Source organism: Chelon labrosus (assembly GCF_963514085.1).
Source record: "Chelon labrosus genome assembly, chromosome: 23".
Lineage (NCBI taxonomy): Eukaryota > Metazoa > Chordata > Actinopteri > Mugiliformes > Mugilidae > Chelon > Chelon labrosus.
Window position 1 is genome coordinate 7,750,665 of NC_140356.1, and position 18,079 is coordinate 7,768,743.

Below are 18,079 nucleotides of genomic sequence, written 5' to 3' on the forward strand. Positions count from 1 at the left end.
TTCTTCTTGATTTCTTGATCAATTGTTGAGATGTAAATATGATACCTTTATTGAATATATTCTGTTTTTACATGGGGTTCCTACAGCAGGAACATTAAAAGGAGACCCAGAACCTTTTGAGGAGGACACTGAGTCACAGACGTGTGAGGCATTGATGCATGCTTTCACTCCTCTGGACAGTTTTGAGTCCCCAGTCAACCTAAACTACAAAAGCTCTGGAAGGTTTCCAGAAGACACCACTGCACCCTTAGAAAAATGAAAGGCATAAAGAGGCAAATATGAAAAGAAACCAGTTGTTTTTGTGTTCTTCCAGGCCAGTAAAGCCATTAGCTGACTTAGTCGCTAAACTGCTATTTAAAGTCTCTACATATTATCTCATAAGAAAGTCACCAGGTCAGATATTTTGGTAACGGTTTCATCTAAATCAGTTAAAGGCAAGGTAAGTCTCGGGGAATCGACTGTACAAGTCCTTGTTATTCATACAAAAGAACACACACACACACAGTCACACCTGTACGCTCGTCTATGCTCAGTATCCTCTCCCAGCCATCTGGGCCATCCATCAGGCCTCCTGAGCAGGTATAATCCAGGGAGGGAGTATCTTTTTACAAGAGTCCCATTAGTTTACGAGCCGTCTGCTCCCTGGCGCTATCACTTTGTCCTTTAGATGAGTTGGACCATTCAGGACTCTCTCACTGCATTCAAGGTTTATAGGAGGGGAGCTTAACTTTTTAATACACTGTATGATAAAGGTGTCTGTCCTGATTGTATTGTTTTTCTGACCTCAGTGGCAGAATAGCTTCAGATGACACTGGAGCAATGCCCTCAAGAAGGTATGGCGTTCACCTACTTTCCACCATAGCAATATAATCCAGGACAGATGCTCTGGGTTACAACACTGACACCCATTTAATAGTATGGACTGTACTTTCTCTTGACTTCTCTCTGGTCTTGACCTCTACCTGTTTCACATAATACGAGTAATGGTATTTCATATACCAAACAAAAAGATACAATGGAAGGTTGAGAGCTACATGCCTGCTTGTAGTTAAGCTTGAGGTTCTTTCACATGCCATAGTGCAGGAAGAAAAAGATAAAATTACTGTTTGTTGCGCCAGCTGTGTTGATCCTGGATTCGCTGAGGAAGCTCCTGTTGCGGAATACGAACCTTCGCCAGGTGTGTGTGGTCTTCACGTTCATAAATATGTGTGTTCCCGGGAACCTCGCGGTGTTTTGCCCCAGTGGTCGCGCTCCGTCTGAATGATGCCTGAATAGTGCATGGCTCCGGCCCGCCAACCGTCTTCCTCATGCTCCCATCAGCTCCTTGCTCAGCCAGGACTGACTGACAGCGCTTCCTCCCTTTCTCGCTCTCTTTTATTCTTCTTACTGGCCTTCACAGAACTGTGCACACAGGCAGGTAGACTGACTGACAGGCTGGCAGACAGGCAGACATGGAAGGGATGCAAGTACACACTGACATACACACTTGCAATCACACGTTTACACGTACTTTCTCGGTTACCACATTTGATTTATTTTTTTTTCATATTGCTTGGTTGTGTATAGTAAGAGCTTTCACTTGGCCAGCTGTGCTCCCACAACTCAACTCAGAAGCATGCAGTCTGTCATCAATGGATGCATTCATTCTAGTGGTTGTAGTTGACTATACACTTGCTTTTTGTGTATAGGGAAGCTTATAACCTCCAGCCCCAATGGAGAGCCACAGCGTTTGCGTCTTCTCACATTTCTTTCATCAGTGTCCTTTGGGTTTACTTTCCACATTCTAACATTGGGTTACTGTAGCAATTTTCATTTGAAGCTGACATTTGCCATGTACATCAATGTGACATATGCCCTAACCATGGCATTGTGCTGCCCAACTTTATCCTAACTTTAGCCACAATCGCCTAATTCACACATCTTTTGTCAAGGCATACTATGTAGCCAGTCTAGGGTCATATGAGAAATGTTTAGAAATGTTGATAAAGGGGAATAAGAACTTTCATATTAAATAAACAATGAAATGTGATTGCATTTATAAAAAGCTCTTATCAAGACAAATGGATTGAATCACTCCACATCCCGTAAAGTCCCCCAAATCAAATGGCAGAATATGTCATTTGTCCATGCCCTCTGGGGGGACATAAGTGCTTTGTGATCTCACACCCTTATGAGCAGGCAGACATCATTGTCCGTTGTGCCTTCATAAATCTTTAGAAATAACTGTTGAGAAAGAAATCATTTTATTATGGCACAAGCCATTGATTCTCTCCGGGTACTCCGACTTCCTCCTGCCGTCCAACGACATGGTCGTTGGGTTAATTGGTGATTTTAAATTTGTCATAGGTGTGAGTGTGAACGGTTGTCTGTCTCTCTGTGTTAGCCCTGCCATAGACTGGCGACCTGTCCAGGGTGTACCCCTCCTCTCGCCCAATGACAGCTAGGATAAGCGCCAGCCCCCCATGACCCTCCAGAGTACAAGCAGTTACAGAAAATGAATGAATGAACAACCTTTTGATTAAACGTTGCAGTTTGTGTGAAAACTACTCCTTTTTTGGGGTTACCTTCATTTCAAAGAGTGTTCTGGTGTTGAAGTCTGATGTTTTGTTGACTCGTCCATCTCAAGCTGCTCCATATGTGAGCTTGTTTCATCATCGCTTGAGTTTCTCTTTTGCCCAAACTGAAACGGTAAACCTGTGTGGATTGTTTATACAGAAACACACTAAGTTGCATGCTTACTAAAAATGGAACAGCTCACCACTGTGGCATAGCTGCTATTAACCATCTGCCAGCTTTTTCTACCTGCACTTATCCTCCACCTTTTGGACCAATCCCGATTGACTTTGATCTGCCGTCTCTCCAGTAGTTTAAATTTCGCCATTGAGTTAAAAAGAACTCTTACATGTTAAGAACTCTACGGACAATGTTGTTAATTGCTGGTTGAAATGCCTCTAACGCAAATAGACGAAGAGACTATTACGGGTGTTTTATACTTCTGCGTCCATTTGACGGTGTAGTTACGGCAACGCAGACCGCAAGAGCTGTGACTGGTCCGCTTGGTAGTAGTGTGTTTCCGCCTTACTATTTCTGGCTGCTCCTCTAATTGATTGTTTTGGATCAATAAAGATGGAACACATTGAGCAGAGGTTAACTGAGGATGTTTGGAGATGCAAACATTTGTATGACTCGTCTTCGGCGAAATATCGGCGAAGTTTCCATTGCCATTGTTGAAAGTGAAGCAGGAAGTAGAAATAAAGATTAACCTGAAAAAAGACAGCTCCGACTAGCATTTGGGTGACATTTTTAGAGAGTGAGCCGGACTGACAAGTGCACAAGTATAAATGGCTTCCACTGGCGTAGGCTATGTGCGTAGGTTATGCCGTCTATGTCCCACAGAGGTATAAACTGCACTTAAGCTGCTAGCAATATTGGCTAAACAAAGGGAGCTCATTGTCTGTGTGGCTACCAGGACAGTCTCGTAAGCCTATGTTCCTAGGCAGGCTTTTTTAGGGGTCATTTTGATTGAATTTGTATGGAGTAGAACCTCCTCTAGATTGGCCATTGCCTTTGAAAATGTGTTAGGTAGCCAAATGTTAAAGAACTGCTCCTGTGACCCACATGTAAGTGGCTAAATCCCCATATAGGTTGAGAGAATCTGGGCCAGAGAGGTGAATAAGACGCATTCTTTCCTCCTTCAGCAAGCACAGTTGAGGTGGCCTTTATCGAGGCACCCAACCCCGTGTGCTTCACTGGAGCCGCTGTCGGCAAAGGTACATGAGTGCCTGCACAGGGAAAATCCATGTTATGTTCATTTGACGTGACCTTTACCTTCCCTTGTAACTGCTCTCAGGTTGCTGTTAAATAATACTTTTGGTCATTTTTGGCTGGTTAAATAAGTTTTTAATGAAATACAAACATGGATATTTTGCCCTCTGAATGTTTCTAGAGTCACTGAGCGTTCATTCCTTCTGAGGGCCCCACATCGGAGCAGCTGTTATGTGTGTTCAACATAAAGTACATGGTGTCCTAATCACCCCCTGTGGTCCCCAGCTTAACTCCAGCCCAGACAAAGTGCACCTCTCCAACTTCATGCATAATGGAATACAGTAACCACAGAGAAAAGACTCGCAGCAGTCGTCCTTGAATTGCACATTGCTGATGTTACAGGTGTTTTTCCTGCCAGCAAGGAATATACCTTCCTCCAGGGTCGAGTCTATCTCTCCAGACTAGTCCCCTGAGGGCTGTGCCTGCCAGCATGATAAACATCCACAGTACTGATCGTGCTAATTTTAAACGATGTATATAATAATGTGATATTTTATTGGTCCCCTGGGGGAAATTTTGTTTCTTCTTGCGCTTATCTATGTATTCTTTGAAATAATTGCAGTTGAAGTGAATTGACTGTAAATTGAGTTTTCATTCTAATGAGTTTCCTTTGCCTCGTTTCTGCGTAGATCCCTTAAAAAGAATGTCTTCACGGTCTCAATTAGGAGCTTCTTTAGTACATATCTCTGTATAGAGAGGGGGACTTTGACTGCTGCAAATGGCTTGTTTGCATTGTTAACTTTGTTCACCGAAACTGACAGGGACAGCGAGTCCCTCGTCACCTCCGGGACAGTTGCAGAAAGTTTTTTTTCTTTGCCCACATTGTGACAAGTGCCCGCTGAGCAAAAACAACAGATTAATTTTCAAAATGTCACGAAATGCCTTTAATTTATTCCGGTGGAGCTCGGGCTCGGCTGTCTCATTCATAATGCACAAGAGATGCCCCAGAGAGTCAGATATGTTTTTTGAGAGATGAGCTAGCCCCTCGCTAATGAAACGACATCTGCAATTTAGCCTGTATGTCAACTATGCTCATGTCGCCCTCTCGGTCTCGGCCCATTGTGGGAAATTGAGTTTTATTCCTCAGAAATGATTTCCCAGGAATTGGAGATGAGTACGGCTATAAAGTAAACGTTTAGGAAAAAGGGGTTAGACATATTTCTTATGAGAGGGAATTTGCATTAGAATAATGCATCACATCAGAGTCTATTTCACAGATGGATTATGGATTATAGGTTTCCTTATGCAGAGCTCCTCTCAGAGAAGCCTTTTATCCCAGGACTAATTAAAATGTGTGAAACGGGAAGAATCTGACGAAAGATTCTGTCGAATTTACGATTGTCTTTCCGTGCACTGTACGTCGTGGTGTATCAGCAGTCTGAGAGTCAAACCGTGGGCCTGTAAGTCACCAGGGCTCATGTTGGGGTAAATGTGAATTGGATTTTGCAGTGGTGCGGATCTCTGCTGGGGAGTGCTTGGAAGACAGTGATTTTCTGTTTTCTCTATATGATATATGGGTCTAAGGGGCACATCTGCTTGTTCTGCTGGCCACACGGCGCAAGTAAATATTTGCCCCCTGCACGTTCTCCACACTAATACGTGGCCAGGCTGTCCACACAGCCTTTCTCCCTCGTGTTATTCCTACGTAACGTTTGACCAGAAGGGATGGGGCTTTCTGGAAATCACTGCAGCATCAGGATGTAAAGACCATTAGAGAACTTACGCCTCGCGCCCCTTCACCCCTCCTCTCTATACCCCCCTGTGGTGAGATTAATGCCAGGCAGGTGAAATATAACATAGTTTAATTAAGCCCGAGTCACCAAGATTCATGGACTCATTTCTTTGTCTGACAGTGCAAATGAAGGTTCAAAGGGTGCAAGGCAAGAGGAGAGACACCCTTGACTAGCTGTTCGGAGCATAATGAATGTGGAGGTACACAAAGGATAACAGTTTCACCCTTAAGGGCTGCTGCAGATGGTATCTGCACAACTTCACACCGGTGCCCCCCTCTGCTTTTCTTAAAGGAAGATGTTGGTGCAAGTAGCCTGATCAGAGATGATCACACATATGAACGGACACCAAAGCAAATCAGTCCTTTGACATGTAGTAGTGGCAGTTAATAACCATACCAGGACAAGGATGATTGAATGATCATGATTCCAGCAGAGACAGGGCTGCACTAGAAACTAACCTCCTATGGCATCCGTCTACATGTACACTAGTAGACCAGTGTTTTTCAGAACATGACAGTGATCCGGATTTGATACGACTGCGTATTGCATTTGGACATTCAAATATTAGCTTTTCTCTCCAATGTAGCTTTTTTTCCCTTTATCAGAAGTACCTTTTTATTCCCCCAGAATGGCTTTTTAAAAACTGCAAAAAAAGGAGGCTATAGTTGAACGCTCGGACAATCCTGCCACTGGTGAAAACGTTGAAGATAACCTTCATTTTTATTAGCCAAGCAGGAATATATATTTCTTTCTCAGTAAAGGTAAAAACTGAAATATTTCATGCACCTAGACCTTGGGATTATGTTATGCCATGTTACCGGCAGCATTGCATAATACGAGTCGTTCGGTGAATCAAAAAAATAGCAGTAGATAAATTGTTTAAAAGTATGTCCTACACCCAACTTAACACTGGACAGAGCACAACAATGTCAGGCTCAGAATGAACGTTGTAAAAAATTCCTAACACCAGAGATATTGTCTTTCTTTACCGCATGTATTCCACACCCAGTGCCTACATTATCCATAATACGGCCACAACCGCCGGCAGATCTGTCTGAAGTTCGGGTGCTCTCCTAGCCTCAGGCTGCTAGCCCCATGCAGAGATGAGAGGGCTACAGAGGGCTGCTCACTTCTTTCTAATCCCCATTTTTTTTCCCCCCTACATTTTAAAACTTGTAGTATCTAACTCAATCTGACACAAACTGGTCTTTTTTGCAGTAGTACGGTAAGAAGACGCTAATGTGTAGAATGAGTCAAATTCCTGTTTAAGTTCCTCATAGTTTTAATCCCAGAAAACTGTCCTGTTAAATCAATTTTTACATTACAAGCACATTTCTAACTACAAACCAAAGCTAGAAATTCAGGGGTCAAACCCTGTTATTAGACGGCACCGCAATTGTTAGCTGTGTATATACACTTCTGTTCGTCGCACACACAGATCCATGAAAAATCTCCAGCACCTTTGCAACCTTTATGATCTGTGTCATGTCTGGTTTTCTTTTCTTTTCTTTTTTAAATGATTGTCTTTAAGCGTGACCTGCCGCACAGGTAGCCTTGGGGTAATCGAATCCTTCCAACACCGCGAGCCTCTGACTGTCTCTGAACCAACAGAGCCTCACTGCGCACTAGATCACTGTATTGAATTTCTATACAATTAAAGTCACCGGGGACAAGGTGAGGGAGAAATTTTAAGTAGAAGATGCGCAGGAACCATAGTGAATAAATAGCTACTCCCATCAGCTGAACAAGCTCTAATGCGTTTCACTCAATTTAGCCAATGGACTTAGCCCATCGCTGTTTAGCTGATTGCTATTTCCTATTCTGCGATCTGTCACTGGCTCTCCGTTGCATTTGCCTTGAAGAACAGGCAAGGCAGAGTCATTTGGCAGCACTAATCAATACTGTTCACTCTGCGCTAAGGGCTTATCAATTTCCAAGCTACTGCCTTGAATAAGAGTGGAGGAGGAATTTGGCTTATTCATTAGGTACATTTGTTTCTTCTTTTTTTAAAAACTCAGAAAAGTATTTTAAGGCCATGCCATTTCATTTGCACGGAAATCAATTTCTGTTATTTCCTTCGCTATTGGAATGCAGGTAAAACTGTGGAAGCTGCAATTACAAGGGAAGAGACTTTCATTGCGTTTTTATGTTTGTCTCGGTTCGTCTGTGGCGGCTCGTCCCGCTGAATGCTAATGGGGGGTGGGGGGGGGTTTGCGGACCCGCGCGGCGGCCAGAGGGGAGACCTATCTGTGAATAATGGATGAGTTAATGTTGGCGAGAACTCATCCCGGGATCTCCTGCTCTTAAGACATACTGCTGAATAACGCATGTAATCATATATCCTTTGTATTCTAAACCGACTGATAATGGTAGGCGAGGTCGTTCAGTGATTTCACTTCCCTCCGGTTATTTGGCTTGAGAATATAAAGTGCTGTGGAAAAAAAGTTTAAGTCACTAAAAGTAAAGTGGAGAGCTTTCAGAACCAATGTCATGGTTTTTATGTATCGGAACAGAATAACACTTGAATCAAATACCCTTCTCCGAGGTGCATTTTGCCACAGTTTCTCAAGGTATCTAGTTGTTCCTTGCATCTTGGAGAACTTGGTGCGGCTCTTAGGGTTTCATCTGTGGTATTTGCTTCTTTTTATTAATGTGACCCTGACTCAAAGATGTTCAGAACAGGGCTCTGTGGGGGCCGTGCTATTTATTGCTCGACTCCTTCTTCTTCTTGTTAAAGGTGGTTCTTTATGACCTCAGGTTTAGACTTGTCATGCTGCATAGTGAATCTGGGACCAATTAGATGCCACTCTCTGATGACACTGTCATAATCAAAACATCCAAAGTGCCTGTAACCTTTTTATAGTCCTTCATTCTACTCTGCTGTTGTGAAGAAACTGCGTCACGGATCGAAATCCACTGAAGTGTTATATGAACCTCACAGCCAGAAAGAATGCTCAAGAACGAGATTGAGAAAAATGTGCTTCCCAGTGTGCTGTGTGGAGACCTTATGACATGAGGAAAGTTAAATTTGATCCCTGAACTAAAATTGTTACCAAAGTACTGCAACAACACAATAGCGTTACCTCAGTTTTTGAACATGGCCTCATTCGGTGCAGAGAAATTTGATCCCTCGCCTTTATTATAGTCTGATTCTCTGAAAACAGAATAAAAGAGAAGACAGAAGTCTTACTCTGGAGTCACTGTCGATCCCCCCCGCTCTCGCCCATCCTCTCCCACTGCCGTGTGTGTGTATTGGACGGGGAAGAGACACCTAGCATCGAGCCATATTTTCTGGGTCCTCATGGGGCCAAAGGGGCCCGCTCTCCACCAATTTAAAGTTCAATTTGCACCTCTCCATCAGATTTATTTTACATTATACCCCACAGGCTCTCCCTTCCAAGCTGGGGAAAATGTAGTTAATAATCCACTTCCAACCGATCCTATATTTACACGGAAAGAAAAGCCGGTCAGGTGGGGAAGTTTGGACAGAGAGGATTTGGTGGTTCAGCTGGTGATTCACCGCACCGTGACTCATTTGCTAGTAAATGCAAATTCATTTGTTTTATTTTCAGAGACAGAGACACAGATTATTGGAAAAGTGACACATTTTTGTTGAACAGAAATGTTCAAGACAAGGGCGAGAACCCGACCGACGATGGATTCTTGAGGCTGACGCAGAACATCAATATTTCACATCTTTAACAAACTCTACATCACACTGTAGTACAGTCTACAAACTCATTACCTGATACCTACAAGGAAAATCATCCTTTTCTACCATTTATCAGGCTTTCGCGCCCTGGAAAGTTTACGTGACGATTCGTTCTTGTAAAAATAATTGCGATTGATTCACCCTTCTCGGTCAAGCGCTCGTTTGTCTATTGTATTGGAGGGCTGCAATTCAGTGATTCAGCACTGTCCTTATATTAGAAGATGAGCACCTGGAGATCAGAGAAGAGTTGGTGGCACTGATTTTACCTTCAGGTGATGTTACACCAACAGAAGAAGGCGACGCAACAAGTTGACGTCATTAAACGTACGCCGGTCAAATGTCAGAATACCACGTGGAAAATATAAAAAGATTACCTTTCGTCAGTCTTTGATGGGTTAGCTATGATAAAAAGGGGCCTCTGTGGATCAGGCTTGTTCCAGTGCATCCCACAGATACTTGATCAGTTTGGGATCTAGTGAGTTTGGAGGCCAGGTCAACATCTTGTGCTGTTTTTCATATTTTTCTGAGTTGTTCCTAAACTGTTTTTATGTGTGTGTCTGTGTCAGACTGTCCATGCTAATATAAATGTGGCTAAACCGGTGGCTAATCCACAATGAACCCTGATGTATTTTTTATTATGTTTGTTTGCAGAGGAGCTACGGAAACTCAGCTGGTCTGGAATCCCGCGACAGGTCCGACCGATAGCGTGGAAGCTCCTCTCGGTAAGTTTCATCTCCACGTATACTCCGGAGACTAATAAACACGTTGAAAGAAACACTAATTTGTGTAAAACATACAAACACAATCAAAGGGTAAAAAACCTGCGCAACCTCATCCACAAACCCAGAAGGAAAGCACTGATTAATCAAATAAACACAGATAGAATCTCACAAATCATAAACGCATTATAGATGATCTCAGGCACACACAAACACACACAAAGTTGCTGTCATGTTCTTTCTCCCTACCCCCTCCCTTCTTTTGATTTATGAAGACTGGTAACAGTCCTGCTTTTTTTTTTTTTTCCAAACTTCAATAGGGAAAATTAATTGCGAGGCACACATAATTTATTCATGAGACGCGCGGCGTGTTTACTCATTAAGCCATTGTTGTGGTGTACAGCTCCCAGACTGCAGAGAGAAGACCGGCTTTTTGAACGCCATGACTCTCCCATTAATTACCGTACAATAGCTAATGTGCCGCAGAAAAGATGTCATTAAAGGTGTGTGCGTGCGTGTGTGTGCCTGTTTGCGTTCTTTGGTGGTGGGAGGTTACCAGCTGGGCGCTTTAACCATTAATGGCTGCTTTGTCTGGTACTCAACTGAAGTGGTGGCTCATAACCCTGTATGCAGTCGCAAAAGCACTGGCTGTGGAGTAGGCAGCGGGGGCACAGACAAGGGGAGGGGAGGGGAGGGGAGGGGCGCCTTGGTGCTTCAGCTGACTGTTTGTTTGTGTATGTGTGTATACGTCTGTCTGGGCGTTGGCTAATGTACCATAGATAAAACCCTATTAACGGTTTGTTCATAGTTGTGTTCAATTTCGCATCTTTGTCTGTCTGGATTAATTCAGTAAATGTGTACATGCTAGTGTGGGTAGCCACGGTTGCATATTTACATATACATATGTATGTGTACAGTGCATGCTTATGTAAAGTGACTTTAGGCTTGCAGCTGCCCTTTGGTCTATATAGACGATGGCCGGACTGCTTCTTCTTCCCCTGGGGGTAAAAAAGATGGAGGTAGCAGAGGTGGGGATTGTGTGAAGGGCAAAGAAGCGAAGGAAGCAAGAAGCCATTAAGGAAGGAAACCAGATTCAAGCCATTAATACAGAAAAGAGAGATGTTAAGTGGAAAAAAACAACTTTTTTTTGGATTCTGTTCAGCAAAACTGGTCATGTTCTTCTGCTTCTGTTATATAGCACTTAGCGTAAAAGCCATGACACACAAAGACGAGTTGGTTCTATGTCGATGGCCTTGATGTTGAGCCGTCGGTGGATGTAGTTTTTGCAATGTATCTCTCGCCATTGGTTCTAGCCGGAGCCCTGTCTGCAGCTTTTCGGCCAATGTCTTCATCTTATCTGATGTGATAGATCCCTGGCCTCCCAGCCAGTAGTTGCTGTTGTGGTTTTAACCCTTTTTAATGACAAATTGTAAGAAGAGTGCTATGGTTTCATGCAGGTGCATCTGGCCATTGACCGTAGAACAGGCAATGTGTTGAAGTACGACTTTTTGGTTGACCACCCTTGTTGCCGGTAGTTCTTGACGTTGGTACAGTTTGTCCTGGCCTGAAAGGGGATACTTTAACTGCAAATTGGCACCTTTAGTCAAATTGGGTAGTTTAATGTGACAGTGCAAACTTACAATGCATGTAGCTATTTCTTGATTACTTTTATACTGAAGAAACCTAAGAGGCTGATGCTTCTCAGGCCCCTGAAAATAGGAGATTGCGTATAAAACAGTTGTAATTTCCAAACCTTTCCTCCCATTTGGATGTGAATACCCTCAAACTAAAGCTGAAAGTCTGCCTTTTAACACCATAGTCACTGTATAATTATAAGATGTTTGGATAACCAGCTAAAATTTGAAAGTTCAGTAAATTATCGTCCGAGCATACTGCATAAGGGTGAAACTGTGTATTCTTCCTGTAGTGTCTAAAAATACGTGTATTATGTCTGCGTGTAGTTATAGGCCGAGTTATAACTTTGACAAAGGATATTGTTTTTATGCAAATTGCAGGAAGCCGCCACTGTGGGCTTTAATGTACTTTAATTGCGGGCTGTGTCATGCGACCTCTGCAGAAGCTCCGGGAGTGGGGCGCGGCGGAGGGCGGCCGAACCGAAATGACTGACTTCTCATTGTGTTTAGGGCACAGACATGTAGCTCACGCTGGATCTTTGTCTTACATCTCACCCCTTTGTACGCGCCCTTCCGGTTTACCCATGCCGCCATAAAAAACATTATAAATCCTGTAAAGCAGAGTTGAAAGCAGCCTTTACAGACAAATGAAATCTTGAAAGCTTTGGAAGGGGGTACTTCTTGGACAGTCTGGCTTGGGTTAAAAGTTGTACGCTCTTACCCTTCCCGGCACCCTGAAGGTTAAGGTTGGGTTTCTTGAAGACGTTTCACCTCTCATCCAAGTGGCCTTTTCAGTTCTAACTGGTGAGTAGGTTCCGTCTACAACCCAAGACTCCCTGCAATAGGATTCAGATAACTCTGGGTTGTGTCTTGTTTTTGACAATGAATGATACTCTAATAAATCCATTAATGGTCAGAAACTCCAGACTAAAGGTGTGAATGGTGGTGAAGCTTGCGTAGGAACAATATAATAAACTAATGTGCTCCCTAAGGTCATTTTCAGCTTTCTTTCTGGGTAAAAACCCAAATTAGCGCCTTTCTATACATCATCACCACATTAGAAATGTTTTAACATGTTTGTGAGAATGTGGTATAATAATAATAACACAGACTGTGTTTGCTGTGGAAGGTTTTCAAAAGTTTTCTACATGGTTCCGCGTGACTTGTCCCAGGGTTAAATCCAAGGCTCGGATTAAAGCGGAAAGTGGGCACAGTGTCGGAAGCACTCATATCTTCAGAAGTGTCATAACACTTGACCGCCTCCTCTGTCCTGCCCGTGGTATGATCCAGTAGAGAAACAGATAGGAGGGATCACGCTAAAAAAAAAAAAAAAATCCATTCTCTGTCTGGTGCGCACACACATTCAGCCTCACAGCCCACGCTGGATTCCATAAACTTGGCAGAGGCACCTAATAAAACTTCACTTCAGTGGCGTCCCTTGTGCCCTTCTCCTGCTCATCAGCGCGCACCGACTTATTTGATTTTTCTTTCTCCCCGCCTCCAGCAGGCCCGCTTGAGCCGCACTCTTCTTTACTCGACAAAGACGAGAAACAAGTTTCCCCACTGCGGCCAGAGCTCGGTAATGCTCCCCCGACGGCCTGCATTTACCAGCGCATCACAGTGATCGTCAATAACTGCCTTCGCTGTTATTAGCCGGCGTTGAAATGAAAAAGCAGGCAAACAAAATCTCGCCACCAGGCTACGAGGGAGAGAGCGATTTTTTTATCCATCGCCGGGTAACTCCCTCCACTGTTCGCTATTTGCAAGAGGCTCCACAGGTTGCCCGCGGCCGCCAGAAACGCATCCGGTTAAACTTCCCATTATTTCAGAAATAATACCGTCTTATTTCATTTGTTTAAAGAGCACTCGGTGTCCGAGCCTGAAGGGGAAACGAAAGAAATTAAATGGCTTTTCTGCTTTTGCAAAAGAATGTCAGCCTGTGGCAATATGTACATTGGCTAATGGAGTGCGGCTGTTAAATGTGAAGTGGTGGGAGAGGAGAAAACTAACTGGCTGTGGAAATATTGATAAGGCTAAAGGGTTATATGAGATATATCAGGGCGCAGCGGCAGCAGCGACAGATTTAGAGATTATTATGTTAAACTGTTACCTTGCTACAGTACACATAATTATATCGCCCAAAAGGAGAGAGCAATGCCATTTTTTTTCATTTGATGGAGACTTCCACGGCGCGCACAATCTTAGAGGCATCTCGCACCTCGCTAAAAAACATTTTGTTCCTTTTAAGTGTGTTGTCATTACTCATGAGAAGTACAGATCCATTATCAATATTTACTGCCTGAGCAAAATTGCCATCGTAAACAGATTCGGGGGCCAGGAAATTAAAGATGTTGCCTTTGTGCGGTTATGTTTTCAGTTTGTATATTTGTGTGGAAATAAATTCTATGCTCCATTTGCTAAAATTGTCAAAAGTTTAGTTGTCCATGAAATGCTCCTGCTTACAGTTACTCTACTGGATTACACCAATGGTTCATTGACTTGGTGCGTCAATTGTCTGAAGTTCTTTCTTTGAAATGTAGAAGACTGCAACCTTCTGTAAGAAAGTGTAAATTAAAGTCCACACACACTGAAGACATTATGATGCATGCTAGTATAGAGCTGCAACAGCTTTTTTCAATCGATGATTATTTCCTGAGTTGGTCAAATGAATTTTACGTAATGATACTATTCATCACAAAATTTAAGATGTATTTTGTGTAGACCTAATAAGGAAAACATGTTTGCTATATTCTCCTATTAATTAACAAAGATAGCGTTGGCTATGATTTAACTTCAAAGCCTAGTGCTTATTGTAATTGAAACAGCATCTGTATTATTGCTTACACCAGCTTGGAGCACAATGTTAATGGTAATATATGTTGGCTACTCTTACAGTTCTCTACAGTACGTGCATAAACAAACAGCTTGCAACTTTGCTAATGCACTGGAAAGCAGCGTTGCCACGTTAGCCAGCTTAGCTTAGCATCTGGTCCAAGGAGTGCTTGTTCAGCCCTTTTCTGAAATACAGTAGAGACTCCCAGACACTGATGAGGAGTTAGATTCAGTCATCCAGTCAATCTGTACGCTGCTGTCTCAACGTATTGAGGACCAAAAGCTGGTAGATCGTCATTCTTGAGATGCTCATTCGTCGCGGTTCTGCTTCTGTAATAAGCCTTTTATTCTAACAAAGCTTGCGGAGCACCATTTTTTGGATTCTCTGTTTAAAGACACACCTTTTAAGATCAAGATCGGACTTTTTTTTGGTTACAGTCTCATTTACAGCATGCCTAAAAGCAGGAGCTTCCCTAATTGAGCATGAATGTAAACAGTGTGAGGTGTCTTCTTATTATTACATCAACATATTTCAAATAATCAACACCCATTGCTTATGTTGATGAAATAGTAGGATTATGGTTATTATCAGGTATTTGACTGTCCCTGGTGTCTGTTGTTACTGATTTCACATGTAAATGCATGAATTTGAATACATCCTCCAATCTCAGTACGTCTATTGAGTGTGCACCGAGATAAGCTTTTAATATCTGAAAATACTGAATTACTAAACTTTTCATTAATATTTAAACCCTGCAGACGAAATGAATATTATATGGAAAAAGAAAAAAAAAATCAGGAAAGATTAAATTTGGATCACTGAAATGGCGAATCCCCGCTGATGGAAAGTTTTAACAGCTTTAGCTGAGAGGCACTGAGTCACTGTATGAAACTGATTCTCTTGTGGATGCCTTCAGCTTCCACAAATCACGCTTTGCCACTTGAGCTCACGAGATGTTAAAATGGACATGTAGAGACACAAAAGGCATTGAAACAAAGGAAATACAGTTTTGTTTGTCAAACTTCTGCAGTTCCCACAGTGGGACAGTTTGTTTCCTGTCTGCTCCCAGGACAATGCACCTCTGCTGAGTTAATTTAGTTAGAAGACTTACTAAAAAAAAAACTGTTTTATTTAAATTCCCTTAATGGATTCCCCAAGCATACTGTCCCTGTTTTTACTGAGAGTTTACTAAAATAGAGGATTCATGAGCGCTGGGGTAGATTGATGCAAGGACGAATAAAGATGAGGTGATTAACTGAGACAAGAGGAAGCACCGGGCGGCCACACTTTACACCACCGACAGGCCATGCCGAGCTGCCATGCATTTATGCTTCACTTTCAAGCCCCGACTTTTAAACCAGTGGACCGCAAATTAAGGCTCAAGCAAAAGCAAACTTTAATTTTCTGCAAACCTTTTCCTTAAAGAACTTATTCTTAAAACATGCGCAGTTATGTCGAAACAGTGATGCATATTTCATAGCCTGGATAACTGGAGACGCCAGAGCTCTTTGATACCACAAAATGTTTCGATTTGTGGATGAGAACAGCAACAAACAATTAAGTAATTAGTTATTTAAATTTCCACTAAATAAAACCCATGATTACATAATTAATCTTTCAACCTTTTACTAAAATATGTTCACATAGTGACATTTTAACATTAAATCTATGACTGAAAGAATCATATTGAACTTTAACTTTAGCCTAATGATAAATAAAAATTAAGATTTATGCGACGTAGACCTAATTAGGAAAGGTGGTGTTTACGGTATAATTAGCGTAGTGTTGAGTATTGAATTTTAATTGCAGTTGTAGTTCATAGGTCTGTATACGCAAAAAACACTCTGCTAACAACTTGCAAATGCACTGGAATGCTGTTTTGACACTCTAGCATTAGCATTAGCTGCAGGGAGTCTTTGTTGAGTTCTTATCTGACACGCTTCTAGGCGGTTTAGGCTTCTGTGTCAATTTGCCGCCTTTGAAATGTAACTATGTGCCGCGGCGATGTAGACCGCAAGAGCTGTGATTGGTCCGCTTGGTGATAGCGTGTTTCCGCATTAGTATTTTCGGCTGCTTCTCCATCTCCGCAATTTTCAAATCGATTGTTTTGACGATATTTCGTTGAAAGTTTCAGTCGCCATTGTTGAAAGTGAAGCAGGAAGTAGTAGTTTCCCCACTGGCCAAAAAGAAACAAACAGCGCAGACTAGTGTTTGGGTGGCGTTTCGACAGAGCGATCCAGACTGATGAGCGCACAAGTATAAATGGCTCACACCGGCGTAGGGTACGGGTGGAGGGTACGGGGGTAGGGTACGGAGGTAGGGTACGGGCGTAGGGTACGGGCGTAGGGTATGGGTGTAGGGTACGGCGTCTATGTCCCCCTAAAAGAGCCTTACCTGGCTACCGACCAAGAGTCACGCAAAGATTCACCGTCCACTGCTATCCTGTTGTTTTGAGGTCAGAGAGGTGGCGGATGCTTTCTGTTGGGTTGCTTGTGAATAGTGGTTGTGCTGCCATTTCATTTCTTTTAATCAGGTGTCTGCTTAAAGAAATCCCTCACTTTCCATGACCAGGATCTGACCCGTTCGGTATTCCTAGCAGCTGGGGGTATACCGAAACATTGCGCCAACGGCTTCCATACGAATCGGCCCATTCTTGTAACCGATAACTTTGACACATCGTTACAGGCAGCCCTACTGCGGATATCTCAGGATTAGCAATAAAGAGCACTTGCATTATTTTAAAATGAAATCACAGTGAAGTGACAGTGTTTGTGTCCTCTTTATAGTCTTCAAATCCCCTTGTGTGTGAGTGGGCCTCTGTCCTATTGAGCGGTAATGCAGCTGCAGTGTGATTGACCTCCACTAAGCTGTCCATTAACCTTCAACACACTCACATAAACACACAGACACGCTCCCCTCTCCCTCATTTGGCAGAGTGCACTTAACACCGGAGCCCACTATCCTTGTAGCTGGCCTGTTGTGTTGTGCATGTGTGTGTATATATATGCAAGTGTTGTTTGTGTTTGCACATGGAGCACTTTCAACATGTGGCGCGTGGAAACTTTGGCAGAGAATGACAGGGGTGGAAAAAAAAATAAATTAAAATTTCCCAGTTTGGAAGTGTGACTGTCTGGATGAGTGGCAGAAACAGTCGGGTGGATGAGTCGGGAGGTGAGGATGAGTAAGGAGCCTGCTTCCTTCGCAGTGTTTTGGTTGTGAAGCGGTTCACATTTCTGCTTTTTCAGGGTTAGTGAGTGAGATCAAGGGAATAGGGGAATTCTGGCATTGATGGATGTGCTGACAAGGAAGGAAAAATGTGAGATATGTGTGTGTTTTACGTCATAACAAACACATGAGTGAGATGAATCATACCGTTTGGATTTAGTATGTGTATTTATTTTTTTTTTAGTCTGCCTTCAGCTGTTATCCAGGTGTGTGTTGATGTGCCTGCTCGCAAAGTTGTTGTGTGCAGCGAATAATCCTCTAGACTCTTTACACTTCTCTTGGGTCAATGCCTGTGTAAAATATGAACTGTAAAAGAGATTTTGTTCATTTCCCTCTAGATAATTACCTGAAGTTGTGTTGCAGAAAGCCGACATCAAAAGACACTACACGGCAGAATT

At 42.8% G+C, this 18,079-nt stretch overlaps 1 protein-coding gene across 3 annotated transcripts in view; it reads left to right on the plus strand.

Annotated features, from left to right (window-relative positions):
• The window catches only part of tbc1d22a (TBC1 domain family, member 22a), a 135,657-nt gene that overhangs the window by 20,260 nt on the left and 97,318 nt on the right, over window positions 1-18,079 (plus strand). For all 3 annotated transcript variants that reach the window (XM_084573231.1, XM_084573230.1, XM_084573232.1), the window contains exon 6: window positions 9,922-9,992. In XM_084573231.1, coding sequence (XP_084429357.1) covers window positions 9,922-9,992 — 71 coding nt within the window. The remainder of the gene's footprint in view (window positions 1-9,921; window positions 9,993-18,079) is intronic.